Source organism: Bos indicus, chromosome 15 (assembly GCF_029378745.1).
Source record: "Bos indicus isolate NIAB-ARS_2022 breed Sahiwal x Tharparkar chromosome 15, NIAB-ARS_B.indTharparkar_mat_pri_1.0, whole genome shotgun sequence".
Taxonomy (NCBI): Eukaryota; Metazoa; Chordata; class Mammalia; order Artiodactyla; family Bovidae; genus Bos; species Bos indicus.
In genome coordinates, this window is record NC_091774.1 from 26230147 (window position 1) to 26255405 (window position 25259).

Sequence of the window (25259 nt, forward strand, 5' to 3'; positions counted from 1 at the left end):
GAGGCTTTGGAGGGAAAAAAAAGGAAAAGAAAAAAAAAAACCCTTTGTGGAAGCAGTATCTTCAGTGTCTGAAAGATAGTCTTTTTATATGAAACAAATTCTGCATTGGGTTACTAAAAGCATCCACCTGCTTATCAATCTAAAAGCTGCATCTTTAAAGGTCACAAGTGAAGGAAAATCAGATAGACTGATTCTAATTCCTAGCAAACGGGAGCTCATTTCTCACCAATCCACCCTGCAGCGCTCAGTAGCATGACCTTTCACTTACAAAGAGAACAGCAGATTTCTGTCTCTCATGTGCTACCCTTCCTTCCTCTTCACGAATTAAATGCGGTTTTGATATTATCATTACACCCTTCCAGAATATTCCACTGAAAGGACCTACGAATTAGCATTACTTTGCCAAAATGGCCAGCCAAATCTCACAATCATTTGACCCTGAAAAGCAACATTAATGAACAGTAATAATAATAAACAGAGTTGACTGCTACAGAGTCAGAGAAATCTTATAAAATCTGTGATCTGGAGCAGTTACGTGAATTTAAAAAAATAAACAAAAATGGGTATCTAACTACATGTTGCTCTTTTAAATTTGGCCCAACAAATTCAGCCAGGAAAATAATTCTGAGAGATTACAGAAGAGTCTTTCTTTGGCACTTCTGAGAATATGGGTGTCTGAGTGACATTAGCAAGTAATCTGTATGTTGGGAACCTATGGAAAACACACTGGGAGAATTTCAAACCTGAGAGTCATGATGACTGGGGGCTTGTCTTGGTTTCTTACCGCCCACTGAAACGACAGCTGGAGGGGTCAGTGACCTAGTGTGATGGCAAAAACACTCAATTCTGAACAGTCACTGCCAACCTTGTTCAAGTCTGAAGTTCAGGGATTCCAAATACATATATGCACAGCCAGATGGGAGAACTGAACAGAATGCAAGCTGTCCTGTTTACGTTAAAATGGCAGGCATTTGTAAGACTATCGTTTAACTTTCAGAAGAAATTCTTTGTTGTAGCTTCATGCAGCAATTTCAGGCAAGCTGAATTTGATTTCTACTAAGTGTATTAAGTTCATTAACAATAGGCAAAAGAAAACGATTCAAACGAAACAGAAAAAAGCAGTCGATTTTATTTCTATGTGCCTCAGTTTCTCTAACATGAGAGAGTAGAAATCCATCACAGCCTTATCCAAGGCCAATGTAAATTCTTTGTGGAAGCCAGAACAAATCAGACGCTTTATACATTTTAAATGAGTGATAATTAAGAATTCTTAGATGACAAAGTTTCTTCTGAAAAGTAACAATCTACACTTGTCTGGTATATTACGGAGTACTAGGAATGTCATCACATTTGATCCTTCCAGGAACCTGTATTGGGCAGGACAGACAGCAAACAACTGTTCCGTGGATGAGGAAAATGACACGAGAGGTGGCAGCTCGGCTAATACTTCCCAGACGATCACTCGCTGGGGCAGTTAGAACTCAAACCCTGATCAAATCTGGACATCCAGATTTCACTATCCTGAGACGGGATTAACATTTGGTCAAAAATATTGTTTTCTTTTTGCACATGTTGAATCAATATTGATATTCTAATTTAGGAGACAAGGACGCCCCTTGCTATTTGCATATTGTAATAGCCTTCAGGATAATTACCGGATAGATCTTCTGAAAAAGGAAGCCACATGTTTACACTACTTCACTGCTTTTAGAAAAGTAGGGTACATGACATTTACCAAATGCTGCAGCACGGTTAGCTGTCATTTAAACTACTGTGAAGAAAACACATGAAAAAAGGGAAATAAGCAGAAAAATCAAAATTTTCAATGCTTTTTTTTAATAGCTAAAAGATTAAGTATAACTCTTCTGTTCTACAGAGATCCCACAAAACCCATTAAAGATCTCAGGGGTTCTTATCCTTTATTCTACTACATGAACAACAAAAGCTAACTTGTACCTAAAGTTTCTACATGACAGTCTCTTCTAACTCAAAAGCATTACTTTGAAGCAAACAAATAAATGCTATACTGTACTGCTCTGCAGTTAATATTGCTGATGAAATAAATAGTACTTTTTGTCTGATCATCATTTAATACTATTTATTATTATCGGCTATAATTAGTTCTGATATTATTATGCTGCTTAAGTTTAAAAACAGCCCTGGATTTTCTTCTAATTTCGATTAGTAATCAACATTATCTAATTTAAATCCTCATTTCAGGCCTACGAACAGAACAGAAAGCAAATCTTTTTTCTTCTAAACCATTAGGCTGGTTATACCCCATAAACAACCTTTTGGATCGGGCTCTATAATTAAGAGAAGTAAATAAGAAAATCAAGACAACACATCTTAAGTTATTTCACAAGCACAAAGAAGAGAGCCAAGTTCTGAGATGTGGCTTCCCGCGGGCTGCCACGGTACAGTTTAGAGCACCAGGTGGAGAGATGCATCTTGGCAGAACAGGTACCAACCAGGACAGGGCTCATATGGTTACTGGCAAGGAGACGTAATCAGAGCCAGTCTGCCTCTTCAGATGCTGCCTCTAGCAGGCCCCTACCATGGGCCCCTGAAGACTCCTCATGGAGAATCTCGAGTCATAGACATCCGCAAGGAGAGCAGGCTGAGGCTTGTACCCCACAAAAATCTAGCCTGCTCTCCATTAGTGTCTATACTCATGGCTTCTACTTCCTCACCAAACACTCCTTCCTCAGTTTCTACATTTTTCTTTAAAATTGATGTACAGTTGATTTATGACATTGCCTTAGTTTCAGGGAATACAGCAAAGTGACTCAGTTTTTTACACACACACACAAAATACACATTTATATGTATATGGGCTTCCCAGGTGGCCTAGTGGGTAAAGAACCCGCCTGCAATGCAGGAGATGCAGGAGATGTGGGTTTGATTCCTGGGTTGGGAAGATCCCCTGGAGGAGGGCATGGCAACCCACTCCAGTGTTCTTGCCTGGAGAATCCCATGGACAGAGGAGCCTGGCAGGCAACAGTTCATAGGTCATAAAGAATTGGACACAACTGAAGTCACTGAGCACACATGCATATATGTGCATACAAATATACACACACACATATATATGTATATACTTGAATATATACATATATAGATACACATGTATTCTTTTTCATATTCCTTTCCATTTTAGGTTATTATAAGGTACCAAGTATAGTTTCCCATGCTATACAGTAAGTCCTTGTTATCTATTTTATATACAGCAGTGTGTATATGTTAATCCCAAACTGCTAATTTATCCCTCCTCCCTTCCCCCTTTGGTAACTGTATGTTTGCTTTCTATGTCTGTGAGTCTGTTTATGGTTCATAAACAAGTTCATTTGTCTCATTTTTTAGATTCCACATGTAAGTGATATCATATGATTATTTCTTTCTCTAACTTACTTCACTTAGTATGATAATCTCTGCGTTCATCCATGGTGCTGCAAATGACATTATTTCATCCTTTTTCATGGTTAAGTAGTATTCCATCATACATATGTACCACATCTTTATCCCTTCATCTGTTGGTGGACACCTAGGTTGCTTTCATGTCTTGGCGATAGTAAATAGTGTTGATATGAACACTGGAGTACACGTATCTTTTCAAATGAAGGGTTTTCACCTTTTCCTGATATATGCCCAGGAGTGGGATTGCTGGATCATATAGTAACTCTATTCTGAGTTTTTGAAGGAACCTCCATTCTGTTCTCCATAGTTGCTGCCAGTTCTTACAACTGCAAACAAAACACAGAACCTACCCTCTTGAAACAACATCCTTCCAGAACACTACATCCAACAGACTGTTCTCATCCACCTTAATATCATCCAGTATTTAACCCTGCACTGACCCACTCCCATCTCAAGACTCCCCCTCCCCTCAAATTCAGGAGTCCCCTTCCTGACAACTTTTCTGGTTTTTGTTCCTTCCTCCTCAACTCACCTCCTCTTCCTGTCTACTAAATGTATCAACATTTATTCCCAAGGATCCTGATAAGCAATATAAAGAGAGGAATCTCAGATAATTGTCCAATTTTCAAAACGTATTTGTGATAAAGCTCCTAACTCTTGCATAGCATTTATCAGCTCAATGAGACACAATGTTTATTACTTAATAAATATAGTTTCCATAGGCAAATTTTATCAAAAATTTCCTATCAATTCAATTATTAATTGCATATAGAAGACTCTCAAATCCCTCCCCATCAGCCTAACGAACTTCATCCACTCCCATGTCCATAATGACAACAGGGTCTGGGACATTTCCACCTGGGTCAATGAGTGCTCAGTAATTCAACAACAAAGACCATCACATCCATCCATAGAGCTGGCCCTCTTCCTGGCCCCCGTTAAGGGCATCCTCTCAAGTCAACTGACCCCTCACATTGCCCTGAATTTGCGCATTCTACACCCTGGAGGTCATATCTGTCCTTCACCGCGTTGGCCCTGGTTAAAGCTCTCACTACTCCCTGGCCGGACCACCATGATCCTTCAGCCTTCAGTTGGTCCCTTCTGCAAGTCACAGGTACTTCCACTATTTCCCCTTCTTAAATGTCTTCAACAACTTCTTGGTTTCTACTGAGGAAAATCCAGAGTTGCTAACATAATACTGAAATCTTTAAAGGATCCTCTGTAATCCCCCTTTCCTGCATTATTTCCCCTGATTAGTTACCCCAGGTTTCAGATAAACTAGCCTATAACACACCATCCTTCCAACATGAGCTGGGATTTTCTGCTTCCATGCTTTATCTCATGCTGGTCCCTCTACTTAGAGTATCTTCAACTAATTGTAATCTTACATGTTACAATCTTCCCCATTTGTCAATGTCAAACTTCAGGGTTTCTTCTTTTATGAAGCTGTTTTTGACCCACTCAACTAGAAGTGAGTTCTTTCTCCACTGAATTTCAGACCACTTTATGAGTACTTTTCTATCAAAATCAACATATAACATTTCTCTTATAATTAATCTATACATAGCTCATCTCTTTTTAGAATGGGTGCAGTATCTCACTTATGAATGAGGCACACAGTCCTACACATAATGGGCTTGTCTTAATAAGTGTTTAACAAATGAACAAATCGAGTGAATTAAATTCCTGCCTTTCTACTGTCATTATTTTAAACGAATCAGTATCTAGTAGATTGCTGCATCTGAGAATGAGCTCCTTTTGTATCCAATAAACATAATGCTTCAAGTACTCCTAAACCACACTCCCCTCCTTGCTATACACTATTTGGCTTTGAAGGATAAATTAGCACAAGGGCCTCACTGGATCTGCAATAGAAAATTAACTTCTCCTAAGATGGTTTGGTTCACGTTTATTAGAAAGTTTTCGGTTTTACTGGTTTGCTTTGCAGAAAATTTTGTGTTAACTATGATCAGAAATGGTAGAAAGCTGAGCTGCATTGACAGAGCCGTTGAGGATCAGAGAGACAGGGATGATGCAATTAAAAGGTGGACAGACAGGTAGACAGATGCTCAGCTGCATGATCAGGAACAAGACAGTGTAAAAAGGCTTCTTTGATCATTAGAGATACTGCGGTAATGAAGCCCTGGATACCTACTCGGTGTTTCTGCCGGCTCTCATCTCCACCAGGCATCTTATAGAGAAAATAAGGCAAATACAAACAGATCCACCGCCAGCTAGTCAAAGCCGCTTGGCATTTTTTCCTGTTGATTAAGCCACAAATAAAATCATACATGTTGTGCTTCTGACACAGGCAGAGTATGCAGTTCATGAATCTTTACAAAATACATCTTTCTGAAATATTTCAGCATCCATTACTCTGCTGAGATCAAGAAACTAATATATATTCAATAGTGTATCCTATGTGATCTGAAACATTCCCAAGGGCCAAGAACACGACACAAACTGTAAGTGCCAAAGTGGATTTAAAAGCCAAGCAAACTACAGGATGGCAAATTTGGAAAATGAAGGTAAACTGTGAGCCAGTAGGCAGGATATGGAGGCTTAAGAAGGACTACCTCTTGATTATTTAGAAGAAAGGAGAGCTGCGCTAATGGGGGCCAGTCAAAATGGCAGCGCTTAATATCATTCCTATTTGGCTCTGGTATGCACGTCCCTTGTGGCTCAGACGGTAAAGCGTCTGTGTACAATGCGGGAGACCTGGGTTCGATCCCTGGGTCAGGGAAGATTCCCTGGGGAAGGAAATAGCAACCCACTCCAGTACTCTTGCCTAGAAAATCCCATGGACAGAGGAGCCTGGTGCAAGCTACTGTTCATGGGGTCGCAAAGAGTCAAACACGACTGAGCAATTTCACTTTCACTTTTCATGCACTGCATGGTCCCTTAGAAGTAATGCTGGCTTCTCATTTCATTTCTGCATAGTTTAAAATGAGAGCAGACTCCCTGATCACGCACCAACTGACAGGGATGTAGGTGGTAATTAGGGATTCTTTGGGGAATCATAGTGGCTGTGAGTAATCCACACGGAAGAGACTTGAGCATGACTCTCAGCACTTCAGCGCTGTTACCGACACCCTTCTGTGTTAGGCGTCCCAATTCATCTCCTTGTCTTGGGCTCCTCCTCTGACACACAGAGACAACTGTAACACTTGCTATCTCTCTGGGAGGGATTTTAGGGATGTAAGTAAGGTGCCGGTATATTGCATCCCACTCTTTAGAAGAAGCTATATGACTCACGACAGCATCATTTCTCACAGAATCTGTTGACTTCTGGCTGTAAGGTTAGGTTGAGGAGGGCAAGGAGAAAGGGAAGAAGGCAGAGACAGAGAGAGAGATCCAGTCACTAGGACTATTTTTATGGCTTGGGGCAGAGGTGAATGCCCCAGTAAATCATACTTTCAAAGACAGATGGCCTCTTTAACAACAATCTCTTCTTCTAGAGTCATCACTTTATCTTGTAAAAGACTTTAGCTCCATATGTTCATGAATCACTGATCCTGTGACAACTGTAAGGGCACGGCTCTGAGAGGTCTGATTTCATTATACCAGCGCGGGGTGGGGTGGGAGTGGGGCTCTTTGATGAGAAAATGGAGAGAAACAACATCTTCATGTACAGGATGGAAAATCAGCTAAGGCACCTCGATGTTTTCCCCTTTCCTTCTCTCCACTTTACGGTTTCCAAGCCCATTCCCAACACACTTTAATCAGCCACTCAATATCACACAGCTTTTGCTAAATATAAAAGTATGTCACAGAGCACGAGCCAAGAGAAAAGCATGGCTCTCTTCTTCAGTCACTGTACTGAGTAGATTTCCACGAGCAGCCCTTTGCACAACCACTTGAAATCTCAATATGATGGCCCAATCTGTGATGTTACCTGAACGCTGTCAGGTCAGACTCTCTCGGAATACTAATGCTAAGAAGATCACCATGACATCTGCCTACTGTAGGCAACAATGACCAACCACAAAGGTAATCTTAAATTAGGTTCTCTTTCAAGATATCAGTAACTCAAATTGCTTTTGTCATAGTTCTTTTCAAAAAAGAATATTTTCAATTTAGAACTGGAGGGAAACATGAAAGAGTAGGCCTGAATGCCCATGAAGTTCACTGCTATTGCAGTGCTAAGTGGGCACAGGCTGGGAAGACAAATGAAATAAGACAAATGCACTCTCGCTTATGCTCAAGTACGGTATTTAATACAGTTGAACACTGCATTTATTTTTATCTTTGACAGGTCCAGAAATGGCCACTTACTTTATCTGCAGCTGGGATAGTCTCAAAAATATGTTTTCTTGCCCTACAGGAGAATAATTTATTTTTTCCAGAGTTCATTAGCAGCAAAAATTGGCGAACACTGAATATGGACTTTTTCCCCCCTTCAACCATCATTAAAGATTAAACATCAGTAACTTTTTAGAAACAAGAGCTAAAAATGAGTGAGACGGCAGCCTAGACACCAATATGCATCATCGTGCAAAAGCCGTTTAACAGGTATTTCCTCTCAGTTAAGAGATATTTATACAGCATATAGAATCTCAAAGTTGGACTGCTTTATTATTTTGAAATTCATTCTTCCATTCCTGCAGAGTTTTGCAGTCTGACCTATTTGTCTTAAGGTTGGATGGCATTATACATTCTTAAGAAGCAGGAGCAAGTTGGAGATGGCCTTGAAAATCACCATCAACATTGTAATCAGTCTCTTTGATAGAGGTGATATAGAGCACTGACACTTTAGCAGCCATTTTCCCTTAAAATGGTATTCTCATTCATTTGAAGACAGAAGCAGAGGCCCCTATCCTGAATTTGCAATGTTTAAAAATGGGAGAAACATACTGTTGGATTCAATGTTCAAACATTAGCTAAGAGCACTCAAGGAATCTAAATCAGAAAAAAAGGAAAGCAAACTTAGTTTGTAGTAATCTTTCCATAAAGACATTCAATATTCCTTTCTGATTGAAAAGTGTGATTTCAGATTAGCTAGTCTAAATGCATTATAAAAAGCAAATGCAACAGACTTTTCAGCTGATCCAGCCTAAATGAGGCTACAAATAGGGAAGTAAAATAGTAAAATAATGAAAAATAACCCATACTTGCCTAAATAGACCCATAAAACGCACAGTACTATTAGCTGCTCAATGATAATCGTGAATAACATTACTAGGGACAAGTTAGTGCAAGATAAGAATTTTCAGGGGGCTCCTTCAGCTAAATTATGGCAATAATTCCTACCCTCTTCATCATGAATAGTTTTACAAACAGAAGAAACTCTTTTTCTGGTTTTAGACTTTTAATACTCACATCCTCACTTTAAAAACAGACCTTGTCATCTGTCTATTCCAACAGGAGGGAAGGTCTACGATGCTACTTTGAGAAGGATCACATTAAGGGATCAAAGAATCTAAAAAAAAGATTTCATGTTAATATCAGGCATCTTTCCTTTTTTTCTTACTAATATGAGGTGGATCTTATTTCTTAAGCACATATATGTATATCACACAAAGGAAGTACTAACCAAGTTCTGTCCTGAAGAAGAACTCGAAACAAAATTTCAAAAGAGACACTGATGTATAGAACAGTCTTATGGACTCTGTGGGAGAGGGAGAGGGTGGGAAGATTTGGGAGAATGGCAATGAAACATGTAAAATATCATGTAGGAAACGAGTTGCCAGTCCAGGTTCGATGCACGATGCTGGATGCTTGGGGCTGGTGCACTGGGACGGCCCAGAGGGATGGTATGGGGAGGGAGGAGGGAGGAGGGTTCGGGATGGGGAACACATGTATACCTGTGGCGGATTCATTTTGATATTTGGCAAAACTAATACAATTATGTAAAGTTTAAAAAAAAAAATTAGGAAAAAAAAAAATTTCAGGAGGAATATTCCTTAACTTGTAAAGGGGATGCTCATATTTTTTATTTGCAATGTATCTTAGCCTAGATCTATTATGATTGTATTAAAACTAAAACTAGAAGGAAACAAGAAAATGAGAATATGTGGTTTCTCCATGATTACCAGCAATTGTGGCCACCCTAAAGAGGTAAATACTGTTTAGTGTGCACGTACGCTCTGGTCATAATCACGTTTATCCTCCTCAAGCTCAATTTAAGATGGCACTCTACACTAGGAAAGTTTTGAGAAGGGAGCTTCTCTGACCATCTACGAAGCACTCGCCTATCCCTGAACAAAGCATTTTGCCCCCTAATTTTTCTCCAAATACAACTTTACTACTTCCTTTATTGCTCATAGTTTCTTTTGCACTTCAGGGGATTTATACTGAATGATGACAGAAGAATCCCTAGTCTGAAGCAAAATTCTGTATTGATATTTAGGATGATTCGGGCATCAGCACATCAGAGTGAAAGCGTGGATGAAAGATTCTAGTTATTATTCCTAAAGCTGACTCACCCTCACAGAAGAGCCCACAGCTACGGAAAAAGGTTTTATTTTTGAAAAGAGAGATAGGACAGTGTGAGCTGACCGTGGCTAATGGAAAAGCCCAGCTCTGGTTTCTGTGTAGCTTGGGTGACGCAGCCTTGGGCGGAAGGGCAGCATGACAGGAATGAGACACAGGTGTTGGGCAGTTTGGTCTGGTCTAGAAAGCATTCATGGTTTCTAGGTGAACCAAGAAGATGTTCAATTCAGTCCTCTTACGCGACCCCGTGGATTGTGGCCTACCAGGCTCCTCCATCCATGGGATTCTCCAGGCAAGAACACTGGAGTGGGTTGCCATTTCCTTCTCCAGGGGATCCTCCCAAGGGATCGAACCTGGGTCTCCCACGTTGGAGGCAGACGCTTTAACCTCTGAGCCACCAGGGAAGCCTCTTACCAGTCTTACCTGAAGTCAAAACAAAGGAAGGAGGTCCCAGAGGGAGGGGATATATGTACACATGTGGCTGATTCACTTAGTTGTATAGCAGCAACTAGCACAACATTGTAAAGCAATTATACGCCAATAAAAAAATAAAGATTAAAAAATAAACACATGAAGCCCTAGTCTACTAGGGTCTTTGGAGAGTGCGTCACATAAAAATATCCATGATCCTTTACAAGATGCAACATCATTTAAAACTCATATGAAGACCTTAGAATATGACCCCAAGCTGCTTTTTGTAATTGATAATAGGAAACAGTGCCTGAGAGCTGCAGTTCTAGACTTTAGACAACCTGGGTCTCAAGTTCCAGGTTTGGGTTCCAATCCTGGCTTTATTCTTTATTAGGTGTACAACCTTGACTCAGTTGCTTCATTTCTCTGATGCTTGTTTTCCTCATAAAAAAAAAATTAAGAAGAGATATAATGGTACTACCCCATAACATCATGAGGATAAAACACATTCAAAATGCTTATCATGTAACATGATAAACTTTGGGGTGACAGAAATGTTCTGAAGCTTGAATGCATGAACATTTATTAAAACTTACAGAACTGGACACAAAAAAGGAAAAAAAGGGAAATCTTATCGTATGATAATTTAAAATGAAAATTTAAACATATAATATGTGTGTGTGTCTGTGTGTATGTATATACACACACATACACAACCTTGGGTAAAGCATTCAATAAACACAAATAAACAGCACAGAACTGATCACAGTTCCTGGCATACACTTGGCACTTAAAAGTGCCCATTACCAATGGGGCCTTTGCTGCTGAGGGTGTTGCTGTGATTGTTATTAGCAAGTCAGAAGAATATGAGTAACAAGGGGGAGAAAAATAAAGGAGGCAACTGGTAGACCCAGGTAAGGCTCACCGATGAAAGGGGATGGAATGGAAAGGGAAACGGAGCTGAACCAACTGCCACTGGGCTCCAGCTGGAAGCCGGGCTGTGTGTGAGTGGGAGAGTGCAGTTGTCTCTGTGCTGCTCCCAGGTTAGGAAGAAGACACATTACCAGTCGCAATTACAAGATGCCAGAAGAAAAGGGAAAAAAAGGGAAGAAAAAGAGCAGCTATTTCTGCTGCTAGACATGAAAACAAACCAGCTGAGAAAAGTGCTTTGATGAGCGGAGTATATGCTGCTGGGTGTGTGGGCTGGGTTCTCCCTCATCCTCCAAAAGGGAGGGGACGAATCATCCTGCAGGTTCAGACTCAGATGGGTGCGGTACAGAAAAGCCAGCCAAGTATACACTCTGTTCTTAATAACATTAAATTCTGCTCTTTTTGGTGTAAAGGTTCAGCATACAAAGTTGGAAAGAGGAACCTTTTTTTTTTAAGGAGGCAAAGGATATGGGAAAAAATTTCAACACCAGATTCCAGTATACATGTAATCACTGAGATTTTCTAATGCCTGCATTAAAAAAAAAAAAAAAAAATGATGTTTCTTGCTCAAGAGCCAGTAAGCCATTGGCTGCCACAGACCATATAATGTGTTGACGCTCCCCGAAGGGCAAGCAGACGACAGGAAAGCACTTATCTGGTTGTAAAAATATGTTCCCTCTCAATATGCAAGTCTATTTTTCTTCCTGCAATAAACTACATTTGTTTGATGCTGTATCTGATAGTTTTATAGTATTTGTTCACATACTCACTAATTTGCAAGACTGGGTAATTTGCAATGGGTCTCATAGGTCATTAGTACAAATTAACAGCATTCTGTAAAAGATAAAGAAAGAAAAGCAGATACTTTGTCATACTACATGGTTAAGCATCATATTTCAATTTAGAGATCTGATGCCTTGTAGTCATTCTTCCATAGTAGAAAAAAATGCATTTCACCACCACCATGTCCTGGAAGGGAGCAGGGAAGCATTAATGAAAGAGATTGTAACCCACCTCTTTACTCTCCAGGTTGTGATATATTTTGAAAATATACAACTGTATTAACATCCCTTCCTGGCATTGGTCCACCCTAAACAGTTTATTTATATTTGAACCTGAAAAGAAGGCACAAAGGCCTTCTTTCCACACAATCCCCTAGGCCTTCTTTTTGGCATGGAACACACACACATTTCTGCAAAATTACTCAATGTATACAGCTGCCTTCTACAGTCTTCATTAAGAATTCAAGAGATGAAAACTGTTGGCTTCCATAGGAAGGTGACCAAATCTACAGGGATATTAAGTACAAATAGTCTGGTTAGAATAATAAAATGCTGCATGTGCTTTATAATGTTAGACATGTGCAACATGGATTCCTTTGTGATCTGAGTCTCAGATTTTTAAAAACGGATCCTTACTTGCCTTGAGATAAACTTAAGTAAATAATGTTTGCCATCAACTCTAAATGAAGAATGACAGTTAAATTTTATAATCATCTTCACAGCTTCAGGACTTACTTTATATTTTCTCAGGCTCATGACCCAAAGGTTGCCATAGCAACTAGGAAATCCTACCTTATCAAGCGCTTACATTTACATTCCTTGCAGCAGCTTCCCTTTATGAATTAAATCCATCATGGTTTTCTATTCTCAAAATAAAAAGTTCTTAGGATTATCTTGCAGAAACAAGGATCAAATGCTTTGATAGAAATACACTATGCAAAAGTTAATTCAATGGTGGTTTTCTTTAGGAAGAGATACAACTATGGCATAATAAACAGCTTATGCCCAAACTTCCTAGCTTCAAAGGAAACTTAAATAGAGACATTGTGCTAAAAATGACACATCCACTGCCTATGCATTTCATCTTGGAATTATCAAAGAAATAATCTTATTGGATAGCATACTTCAAACAGGTATACAGACATACAAAGAATTAAAAACTGCCTACAATAAAGCCCTATTACACACACACATAAATATTGATAAAATGGGTAACAAACAAATATATTTCAATTCACAACTCACATAAGGAAAACAAAACAAATGACAAGCTTCACTTTATTAAGTCCTCATGTATATAGAGCCAATTTTTGTCCTTGTTTTTGGACTAGTTAAGTTACCTGGTAATATGCAATTACTGCCTTGTGTCCAAAGTTTTGCACAATAATTATGCAGACAGGGGGAAAACCTATCAACCTGCCATCTCTGATGATAGATGGAGAGTGAAGGAATGACTACTCTTGATCATGGGTACAGCAGTCCAAGATGGCGAAGATCGTCTCACCAGGGAAGAAACGGAACCTTAGGGGGCAGGCGCAGAAGCTCAGATAGTGAAATGAAGACTCACTCAACCAAGTGTGAAACCAACTTCTGAGGGTTACGCTAGAATCCAAGTCACTTGGAGCCCTCAAGTCACTGCGTGACAGGTGCTTAATGGAGATGATGTCAAAGACAGAAAAAAATTAGATTCTCGCCTCACCTGCCATCCAACTCCCAGAAGGCCGCAAGATTTATCTAGTCTCCCATTCATGGGCTTCTTCCAGCTCAGACAAGTCGCTGATTGTGTACACAGAGCTCAACCCAGTTTGCATTATCCGAAAGAACTTTCTTCTCTTTCTGGTTTCAACATGCGTCCACCCAATCCTGTCTTTGAAATGCCCCTCCCTTTCTGTGTTGGCAGTCCTCTGCTTCATCTAGTCAGTTTTTGCTTTTTTGTCCTTTTGGTCTCTGCTTCTTATCCACACTTTGATTCACAAGCTTTTCTCTCCCCTCTAGCTTGGAGAGTCACAGCACAATGAGATAAAGGATAAATAGAGCATTGGCTGGCCACAGTGAAAGAGGGATTCTTTAAAGTTCTATTAAAACCTAGTTCCTTCCACCATCACTATCTCCCTCACTGCTGTATTTTTGGAGCCAATAGGTAACTGGCATCTTGATTTCAAATGTGGGGGGATGGGCTAAAGCATTCAAAGGGGTGAAGCACCAAGAGTGCACTCAATGTTTTATCTGTGACTCGTGTTAAAGAGAGAAACACTATTCATTATTCATTTTAGGATGTTTAGTTCTGAAACAATTCTGTTTCAAATGAAACTGAAGAATATGTAATGCAAACTTTCAGGTGGTGTAATATCCTATTTCTAGTATATTCAGTTTCAACACATTTTTCTAAGCATCAAATCACTTTAAATAATAAGTATTATGTAACTTCAAAATTTTATTTAAGGTATATTTGTGGGAGAAATACACAGATATGCACACACAGCACACACACAGACACACACACGTCACCTACTAAGACTACTAGTCATCCATTCACTTTAGCAATGCACCGTTTAAAAGATTCCCACATATAGACCATCAATATAGACCAAAATCTGAGGAAACGTTTATTTGTGTACCGAATACAGCTCAAGAGAAAATGCCTGTAACTTTTTTTTTTTTAGAATTCCGAGTCACTGATACTTAGAACTGTCTTACATAAATTGGTGAGCAAGATGAACTGTCACAGAATTAGCGCCCCCTAACCAATTTCGAAGTAAACCAGAACTTTAATACAAGGGAAAGTTCTGGGAAGCTCTTTGATGAACATGATTCCACTCTACAGTAATGAAATTCACAGTCACATCAATAGCCAATATATAGACAGGCAAGAGTTTTAATTTGGCTAATGCACTTTTTATTCATTATTGGGCTTCAGTAAAAACCTGATTTCCAACTTATGGATGCATCATTTAATTACTCATGCTTCACTTTTCAAAATGAGAAAGATTTAACTTGCCCATGAATAATCGATCGGGTGAGCAAGCAAGGGGTGCAGAGTCAGAATGTCAGAGCTAGCATCATGCCGTTGCAGTAAAACAAAGAAAGTATTTCAGATCCGTCACTTGCTTGTTACAAGATATATATAACATATATTTTAAATGTTTTCATATCTGTTGATCTGGATTTCCATACTTAAGGGCAGATTTAATTTCCCACATTGTAGAGATATTTGTTATGGATTCTCCCCCAACCCATTGAAAGTATTTGTTGGTCTTGCTTTCTTGATAAAAACTTCAAGCAGATGTAAGCATGTATGATCACGAGAGCCTAAATAATTTTTTGACGACATAGTTTTCCTTTGCAAGAAGCAACTTGGAAAGGTAAAATGCCCTTGGTGGCCATATTCTGCAAATGTGAAATTCAGAAATATGTTCTGAAAAAAGCCTTACCTTCCATCAGTAGGAAGAGGACCAAAGAGCACTTACTGTTTCCAATGAGATGAGAAGGCAAAAAATATAAACACCAAAAAACAAGGTCAGAAGGAGATTTTAAAATGGATTTTCAACTACTTAAGCCAGAAAAACAATATATGCTGTGGCCCAATTACTAGTGTCATCTAATGCCAAGGCTGATATTGAACCTTACGTTCACCTTCACGTCTTTCAGACCAACCAGGTCCTAAGTGGGCTTCCCAGGTGGTTCGGTGGTAAAGAATCTGCCTGCCAATGCAGGAGACATGGGTCTGATCCCCGGGCCGGGAGATCCCCTGGAGAAAGAAATGGGAACCCACTGCAACATTCTTGCCTGGAAAATCCCATGGACAGAGGAACCTAGCAGGCTATAGTCCATGGGGTCACAAACAGTCAGACATGACTAAGCGATGAAACGACAGGTCCTAAGGACCTAGGTTCTTCTCGCCCTAGTGCTGCACACCACTGTTCAAGGCTTTATAGGGTGAGGCTTTAATTAATGAGGTTAAAACATTCAAGAAAAATCACTGGACTTTATAGATTTAAAAATTTAAATGCATATTGTCCTTAAAATTGTATTACTATTATTGGCTTTATTTTATGCCTGGAAAGGCCATCTGCGTACCCAGTTTATGCTGCCATGACCCCCACAAAGCTGAACTACTCTTTTATCTTCTCGTCCACGAGAGTCAACATGACACACTTGTATCCTAGCGTCTCAGGGCTACCCCTGGCCATTTATTCTGAAAAAAGCCACAGCTACAATGCCCACCTCAAGGCATGATTTCAAGTGACTTTGGGCTGCTTCCAAATATATTAATTTTCCCCAAAGGATAAAGATCTGCTACTGCTGAGACTATTCGAATAATCTAAAATAAAAAGCATAAAGGGAAGTAAAAAAAAAAGGTTTTGCTCAATGACAGCCTCAATGAAATATCACTATGTGACTTTCTAAAATGACAACTGTAAAAAACACAAAGTATATTATGTATTTTTTTTTAACCTACAACAAGATTTTTGTCCTTAACTGGAGAAAGTTTTAAACACCACAACAGAAAACTTCCACACTCTGGAGCAAAACATTCTACCATCAGCTAAATAAATAAATCCAACTCTGTTTTCTAGAAGTAATTTTGGGGCAACCCATGGTTGAAGTTCAGACTTAAGAAGAGTAAGTCATAGACAGCAGTAAATGTATTTAGATATATAGAACCTGTAACCATTATTTATTCTAAATCTGAGTTTTCAATCACTAAATATATTAGAAAGCATTTAAAAGTCCAGGAGAGAGAACTTCCACTTAGTACAAAGCTGACCTTTGAGGTCTCTTTGGAAAATATTAGAATCTTAAGAGTGAATTCTTTAACAAAGCAACATATTTAAAAAAAAAAAAAAACAACATATTCCATTTTTCATACTTGGGTTTTCTTGTAGCAAGGTATAGGTATCAATGACACAAAAGACTTTTTTCTAGTTTTTATCACTAACTTTTGTAAATTATAACTGTTACACATAGCCTAAATGCTAATATATCAATTTTTACTTTTTGAATGAAATTTGTTCATTCATTTTTCTATTTAGTCAATCAACAAATATTTATTGAGGCACTGTGCTGAATATATTTATGGATGGTGATTTACCTCTTTTCACTTTAAATTATCTATATAGACAATGAGCACTGAATTATGCTACATTTTACACAAAAGGTAGGGATTTGCTTCCACAACCTGGCAGGAAACCTTTAAGCAGGGCATAAACGGTATTCACAGTTTTGAATTAGATCAGAAATGCTCTGCTGAAACCAATAATTTGGGGTTTCATTTTTCTTTTTATCTTCTTTATTCTTATTCCAGCTATAAATCATATCACTACCCATTCATTCTTCTAAGACATGGGAACATTTAAGTGAAGGTTCTGTTTATTCTTTCCCCAAACCAGTGACTAAATTTAAATAAAATGTTCTTGAGGTTGAAGGAACATGCCATTTCTTTTAAAGTTGTCAACCCTCTAAAAAAAAGTTTCAAAAAGGAAAGCCAAAAGGAGTGTCAATGTATAATTTTAAACACACAGATTAGCTGTAACTCATGGGCTTTTCAGTGTATAACCCAAGAATTCTGCCAAAGTAAAGAAAAGAAAAGAAAAGAGTAGTTGAGTGGGGCAGGGGGTGGGGGGGTTAGTTTAAGCATGAAATCTCAGAGGTCTCAAAATAGTTCATTTTCTGAGCTAGGCAGCTATGCCAATTCAATCAACCAGAGAAGTTTAATAATGGATTTCAATCAGTCTTTTTTTTTTCTTTTTGTCAATTAAGAAACAGGAACTCAGTTCTTCTAAGTTATGAAGAATTGAAATGGCAAGTCCAGGAACACTAAGCTTCTCTTGAAGTTGAGCAGTGAGCATAGCAGCTAATATAATACAGCCTTGGCAACAGGGACTACTGCCCATGCTTGCTGTGGCTGTACCCTCTGGCTGTGTGACGCGAGGCAAACCACTCTGTCTCTCTGAACTTCCAAATCTTCATCTGTAAATGGGGATAAAAACAGTTTCTATCTCAAACAATTGTTGCTGCAAGGATTACTGAGCACTGTCTCTGTGTGTGGCATGGTGCTAGATTCTGGTGATGCTCTGTAGAATAATCCCTTGCCTCAAGTTTCTAATTGTAGTTACGGAGGGGAAGTAGACATTAATACAGTGCTTTTTTGTGGGTTTTGGTTATTGTTCTGTATTTGGGGTGAGAGTGTTAATGCAGGATGGGATGCTTAACACTAAAAAAATCAAACTTTGACAAATTCAAATATTCGAGACACCTTAAGTTTCTCTATAGCTATCTTACCTGTTTTAAAAATACCTGTTTTAAATCCTTTAAGGGGAAAACTAAGGTTGAGGAGAATCATATATGAACAATGGGGAAAAGCAAAAGAGGAAACTTACTCGAAAATAAAAAACCAAGATTTATGCCTCAGGAATGCCATGCTATTAATAGCAGAAAATGCCACAGAGAAAGGAGAATTCTTGATTCATCTGGAATCGTCATGAAGTGTTCCATAAAATCAGTTTCGTTCTTATTTAAACTATATTGAGGACAATGTTCTACAAGTTTATATAATACCTATCATTTTAAATGAGCAAAATAAAAAGAATTTCACTCTCGCAGCTGGTTTAGGTCACATAGGCATCTGGCCCAGCATTATCAGTGAACTTCTCCTTCTACTTGAGGCTACTAGAATCTAGCAACATCCCCCTATCCTGTACCTCTCAAATCTCCCATCTTCTGACTCCAATGTATGGACACTGGAGGGAAAAAAAATAACAAGATAGATAAGATTTTGTACAAGTTCTATAGGATTGTAAAATTCAGAAATAATTTGGTGTTGGTGAAACCCTGGAGTGCTTTCTTTGAGTGATTTGCATACATTTTAATACAAAAGACTTTGTGACATTTTTTATGGCAGGCAGTTCAAGAGGCTTTTCTGGTTTACTCAGGGCCCAGCCGCTGTGTTCCAGATAGCCGAGGTCATCTGATATTAAGACCTCCAGATAAGCGAGGAGGCACTGCACCGCATCACTAGAGCCTTAACAGAATAGAAAATTCCTTAACACAACTGTCGACCTAGAAATCTGTTCTTTAAAACGAAGGAAAAAAAGAGTAATATTTGTCGGTAACACAAAAGTCTGTGGCACCTTATCTTTTCACTGGGCTTTGAGCAAGCTTACAGAACCATCTGACAGGAAGAGATTCTATTCCTTTCAGGCAGTATATGTTGAAAAAACAAACAACTGCCACTTTACATAGTTCATCCGACGCATGATCTGACACCTCTATAAAGCGGGGAGAAAGGTGATCTTATTACATCCTGCTTTTCGTGAACGAAGAGAACCAGCTTCACCTAACTTTCCCTAAGCCCTGCTCCTAGGTATGCAGGATGCCATTTGATTTCTAGGGAAACAGTTCTGTTTAAGAGCATAATAAAGGAAAACAACCACAAATAAGTCATAGACCTTGTAAATATTTAAACAAGGAAGACTTCTGAGGAAAAGAACAAATCATAATTATCCTCGTTATCTTTATAACTAATGCATGCTGGAAGCTTAGTACCTGTGAGCCTCTGGACTAAAGTGTCTCCTTTGGTTCACACAGAGCCTGGTGAGGTTGTCAGTTTCACAGAGGAGTAAATAGGCTCAGGGTGGGCATCAAGCTTGCAGGGCAGGGGGTGGGTCAGACACTTGTCACAGGAGAAAATTCCCCCTCCCCAAAAGCTTCTGCTTTTACAACGAGGAGACTAAAAACATCAGATTCATCATTTTAGACCAATCTACCTGGTGTGTATTTTTTCTTAATTTTTAAAGAAAAGATTAAGTAATCAGATGGGCAGATGAGCAGAGATGGACAACGAAAGATTCTCAGTGTTCAGAAAACGTATATAACATTTTTTTCCCCAAACTCTGAGGGTCTTTAGATTAGTTTCCAACAACTGACATAAGGACAAGATTTTCCTGCTTGAAGATACTTATCCCTCCTTTAGTTCATTCGTCACCCATTTATTGAGTAGATGTGCCATGCAAACTTGAAATGAACATGTCGCCTCCTTCCAAGAAGCTCACAGTCTGGTACGGAAGACGGAAATATAAACACAGAGTTACAGAATGATGTGACAGAGCAGTGACAGTCACACGAGATGCTGCAATAAGTGAGCAAGGCAAGGTGGCAACTGGTTAAATATCAGGGGGGGAAAATGATCTGTTTCTTGCTCCAATGCTACTTTATTTACACTTCAAGAACTTTATTTTTGGATAAGTCCTATTTTAATAATGTCCATATCCTAGACATTAAGCCCATTCACAAGACACCGAAGATAGATTAATATCACCACTGGAAGAGTGTACTTTCTGCCCATCACCTTTAGCAAGCTCTTCTACACTGAAGCATCTCATGGTTTGATCACTGGAGGGTAGGAAGCTATATGAATACACTGCAGATATGTACTCATTCATTAATAGTAGCTTCAATATAGCTGAAATCACAGAACTGTGACCTTATAATGAATCATACTCAGAAAGCACTTCACAAAACAGCAACTCCTACTTTATGCACTATCTACAGTGGAACAACAAGATGTATCAAAATATTGTGTATTTAAAATGAAACTATCCCCTACATCAAATAAAGAACATCTACTGACCATGGCTTAGAATATACCTAACTTATTTCTTGGTCCTCTCTCACCAAAAATAAAACAAAACTCAAGGTGATTTGTGTCTGCATAAAACTAAAACTGTCTAGTTGAGCTAAGACTTAAAAAGTCAGATGACTATCATTTAAATCCTCTCTTTAAAAATAACATTTCTTGCACAGCAAGAACTGACAACCCCTCGTTTGTGGTAAAGTAGCAAAGGATACTAAGCCAATCTCAACACAGGTTTAAATGCCTTGAAGATCTTGACATATTCCATCCTAAAGCATCAGGAGATGGCTTGGAGTATAATTTCTCTGAACGGTGTGAGCAGAGAATCAGACATTGTCTCTAAAATCTAATCAAAGTAGGCGAAAGTCTGTTGTCGATCCTTGGAGAAAATATACTAGAAAAGTCAAAACTGATAATACTGGCAACAATTTCTCATGTCAACTCAAGAACTGTTTCTGAACAAAGATCCTGAATAGAAACCTAATTTTACATTAGGCAGTGACCATCTGTATATACTAGACAATAATATTTGCAGACAACAGTATTGATGCTGTCCAAGTTTTCCTGAATAACGAAGAACATACCGACGGTATGTACAATATCTTCCCAGGTGAAGAAAAAGGGATTACAAATCTACCAAGACGTCTCTATACTACCATGCTTCCCAAAGACAAAAAAGTGGAGGGAAATTACACAAGCATTCCAATGTGATACAAGGGGCAGACAAGCTGGTCAGAGGATTGACGTTGCTTTCAAAGTGTTAAAAAAAATACATACGTGCATTGATATTAACCAGAAGGACATAAGATAGCTGCTCGACCAGGATGTACATCATCATCTTCATAAACAGCTTGACCCCAAGAAACGAAAGGGGGGAGTAATCAGACAGTGTAAAGTCTATGGTAAACGATGGAATTTTGCAAGACCAAGCAAGCCTGTGGCCCAGAGCCTGCTGTCTGTCACTCACCCACTCTCACCTTCATCCAGGCAGCCTAGCACAAGAGTGGCTGTTACTCTGCATTTCCCAGCCGTCCCCGCAGCTAGGCTGGTCGGGTGACTATGTCCTGCCGGAGTGAGCAGAAAGGATGTGTGTCCAAAGAACAGACTGCTCCCCTCCCGTTTCCCTTTCTCTCTTACAAGAGGCTAAAAGGGTGTGACTGGAACGACTCCAGAATCTCCTTGTAGAAGGCGGCAGAGCCACTGTTAGCCTTGGTCACTGAATGGCTGGGTAGAGCTAGACTATCCATAGAACCAGAGCATCCACCTCAAACTATTAAGCAAAGGAAACTTAATTTCTAAATATCCAACTCACTGCAAAATTTGCAGCTTTCTAACTTCACTAATAGGTTCTCAGAGAATTGCTATTGGAGATGCAAGAGTATCCATGACAAAATTATGAATAATGCTCTCAACCGACTTGTCAGGAGCAACCTGCTAATCGTCAAGGTCAACAGAGTGAGTCCATGCAGCACTAGCGCCTCAGGACACGCCTGTACAAACAGCACTGTGAGCCTCAGTTGGGTGTGGACCCGCGAGCACAGGGAAGGGCAGGGGTGGAAGCCCCTCTGCTCGGCATTCTCTAATCCAAGTCCACGGGTAAATACTGCATAAGGGTAAGAGGGTGATCACAGGGGAGAAAAGCATTGTCAGGGACCACTAAGTAATTAAGTTAACGAGCTCCGGTCCCTATTATGCATCAACAGAGTCACTTTTCCTTCTCATTCCCAGTAAATTATTTCTTCTGTGAATGTAAAAAGTTCACATACACACAATAATTGCCCCTGTCCTTCAACTTCAAAGGACATACCTCACTATAATTGATAAAAGTGAGCCTTCCTAATTCCTAAGAAACACAAGGGTAGACAAGCGGGCCCTCGGAGTCAAGAGTCTAAGACGACCATGTGATCATGTAGAAAACGCTCATTCTTCATTCATTTAGTGCCTCCCAGATATTACGCTGGGTGCCCTGGATACAGCTGCCAACAGAGTACATGCAATTCCTGTGCTCAGGAACTATCACCAACCAGCAGAATTCCTGGTGCCAGATTGCATGATAGACACAGCACCAGGGGGAAGATGAATAGTAACAAAAACACCCACCAAACCATCATCCACCAACCCTGCCAGGAGAAATACAGACTGCAGACAGCATTTCGTTTCATAGGCAAAGTGACCGTACGAAAACAAATAACTCTAAAGCTCAATCGATTCTGACCATGACATATTGGCATCTAGAACAAATGGTCACTTTGAGTGAGAACTCGTTTCGTAAATTAGGGGAGGAAGTTCATGAAATGCTAGAAATTCCAACCAAGCCACTGGATGTAAATTGTGATCCGATTCAGAGCTGACACGTTCAACAGTTTAATTTAGGTACAGCTCTCAGCTGCGCTGGGCACATGCAAGAGAAACAGATGCTTTGAATCATTTCAATGTACATTCCTGTCAGAAATGTCCTCTGTGACACTAAAATCAATTTCCTACGCCTTTAACTAACTGTTCTACCAAAAGAAAAAGGGGGGAGGAGGAGAGGAAAAAAAGATTCTTTTAATCGAAAGCCTTCCCACTGAAGCAAAATTAAACCCAAACCTATTAAACAGTACAAATTTATGTTCAATTTTTATAATTAGTGTTGCTTTCATAGAAAGGATGGTGATAGGACAGAATGGGACACGATCTGTTACCACCGTGGTGACCAATGGAAATTTTTGACTTGTCCTGGAGAAATGAGGTAAATTTGACAGAGCTGTTATGTGAAAAAGGCAGACTCCGATTCTTGTCCAAACTAGCCCAGAAAACTGCAGGAGAACAGACTTGGTTTTGCCTGGGAATTTCAACTACTGATCCAAACTCAGAACCTGTCCTCCTGCCCCCTACAGATTCTTAAATTCGCATGGCTGCCTCTCTTAAAACTCTGTAAAGCATCTTTAAATATACTTTATGAGGGCACCTGCAGAGTTGGCTTGGAAATTCAATTAAACTCATGTCTCATATGTTTAGCCAGAAAAAAAAAATCAAAACGTCATCAAACCAAACAAAAATGGGAACACACACTGAGTATCTAAACACTGCAGCGTGTCACATCTCTCCTGGAGGAGGAGGACGTTCCCCAGTACCCCTACCTCAAGCCACACCAATTAAAGACACAATCGTTTTTTCCTTTTCTATTGCAGTTATCTTGTCCTATATGGATGTGAGAGTTGGACTATAAAGAAAGCTGAGTGCTGAAGATTCATGCTTTTGAACTGTGGTGCTGGAGAAGATTCTTGAGAGTCCCTTGGACTGCAAGGAGATCCAACCAGTCCATCCTAAAGGAGATCAGTCCTGGGTGTTCACTGGAAGGACTGATACTGAAGCTGAAACACCAATACTTTGGCCACCTGATGCGAAGAACTGACTTACTAGAAAAGACCCTGATGCTGGGAAAGATTGAGGGCAGGAGGAGAAGGGGACAACAGAGGATGAGATGGTTAGATGGCATCACCGACTCAATGGACATGAGTTTTGAGTAAGCTCCGGGAGTTGGTGATGGACAGGGAAGCCTGGCATGCTGCAGTCAACGGGGTGGCAAAGAGTCAGACAGGACTGAGCTACTGAAGTGAACTGAACTGAACTGACCTACCACAAAAGCCCATACTCTAGCTAAAAGCAGAAGCGCAGTTTTCCTGAGGCCTGGAAGGTGTTTTCTAGCACATGTCCTCTCTGCCTGCTTTCCGCTGTTGATTTAAGGCAAAGCCTGCTGCCAGCTCCCCCTGCACTGTGAAGATAGTGCCTGCAAAGTCACATTCCACCAGAACCCAAATCACTTTGCCAGCTGTGACCATGCCTCAGAATACCCTTCAGGAGTTGTCATTTATTGGACTGAGATATACATGTGTGTGTGTGTGTGTGCATGCACACACACATATATGTACATATGTGTGTGTATATATATATATATATATATAAACACACAAATCTGTTTTTAAATGTTCAAAATGCGAGGTTTTTCAAGTTATTTGACTTTTAGGCACTCACCATTTGGGACCAGCAAGCTAACCTGTATCTGAGAATATCTGATCACAATGAAGTTGGCTACAAGAATCTCTAGAGTCACTTATCGACAAATGATGAGAAAAGGAGTAAGGAGTTCATCTGAAGTAGAGAGTCAGATGACTCAGTAGCCAGCATTTCAACATCAGAACAGGGCTCTGTTCATACCTGAACTTGCTGACATTTTTCATTCTCTGTGACAGCCAATGAAGGCAAAATGAAGAGGCAGAGGTTTGAGCCACAGTATGTGTGTGTGTGTGTGTGTGAGTGAGAGAGAGAGAGAGAGAGAGAGAATTCTCATCCCTTCCATCCAACACCTCTTGCTAAAGCCAAGAGGAAACCCAAGCATCAAAGAGAGCATTCGGCAAGTGCAAGAAACCCCCCAACACAAGGAGCAAGAAACCCATCCTTCTTACGCATAGTGTCACCATGAACAGTCATTGTGAACTCAAACCCAGAAACCTGTTGACGTCCCCTGTTTAAGGGTAGGTGATTGACTCTGATGTAATGACACAAACTCCAGGGATCCCTCCTTAGGGCCCCAAAAAGAAGATTTAGTACCCTGGGCATCAAGAGGAGTTGTGCTTAAGTTACTTGGAAGTGTTCAATGAACATCTCTTACA

General features: G+C 39.7%; 1 protein-coding gene across 7 annotated transcripts in view; it reads right to left on the minus strand.

Annotated features, from left to right (window-relative positions):
- Positions 1-25259, minus strand: part of CADM1 (cell adhesion molecule 1) — a 352430-nt gene that overhangs the window by 127628 nt on the left and 199543 nt on the right. Inside the window, exon 1 of one of the 7 annotated variants that reach the window (XM_070803462.1) lies at positions 11961-12012. The exons of the other annotated variants lie outside the window; for them this stretch is intronic. Within the exon in view, the coding sequence (XP_070659563.1) occupies positions 11961-11997 (37 nt within the window). The 5' untranslated portion in view covers positions 11998-12012. Of the gene's footprint in view, positions 1-11960; positions 12013-25259 lie in introns of those variants that run through there. 7 annotated transcript variants of the gene reach the window in all.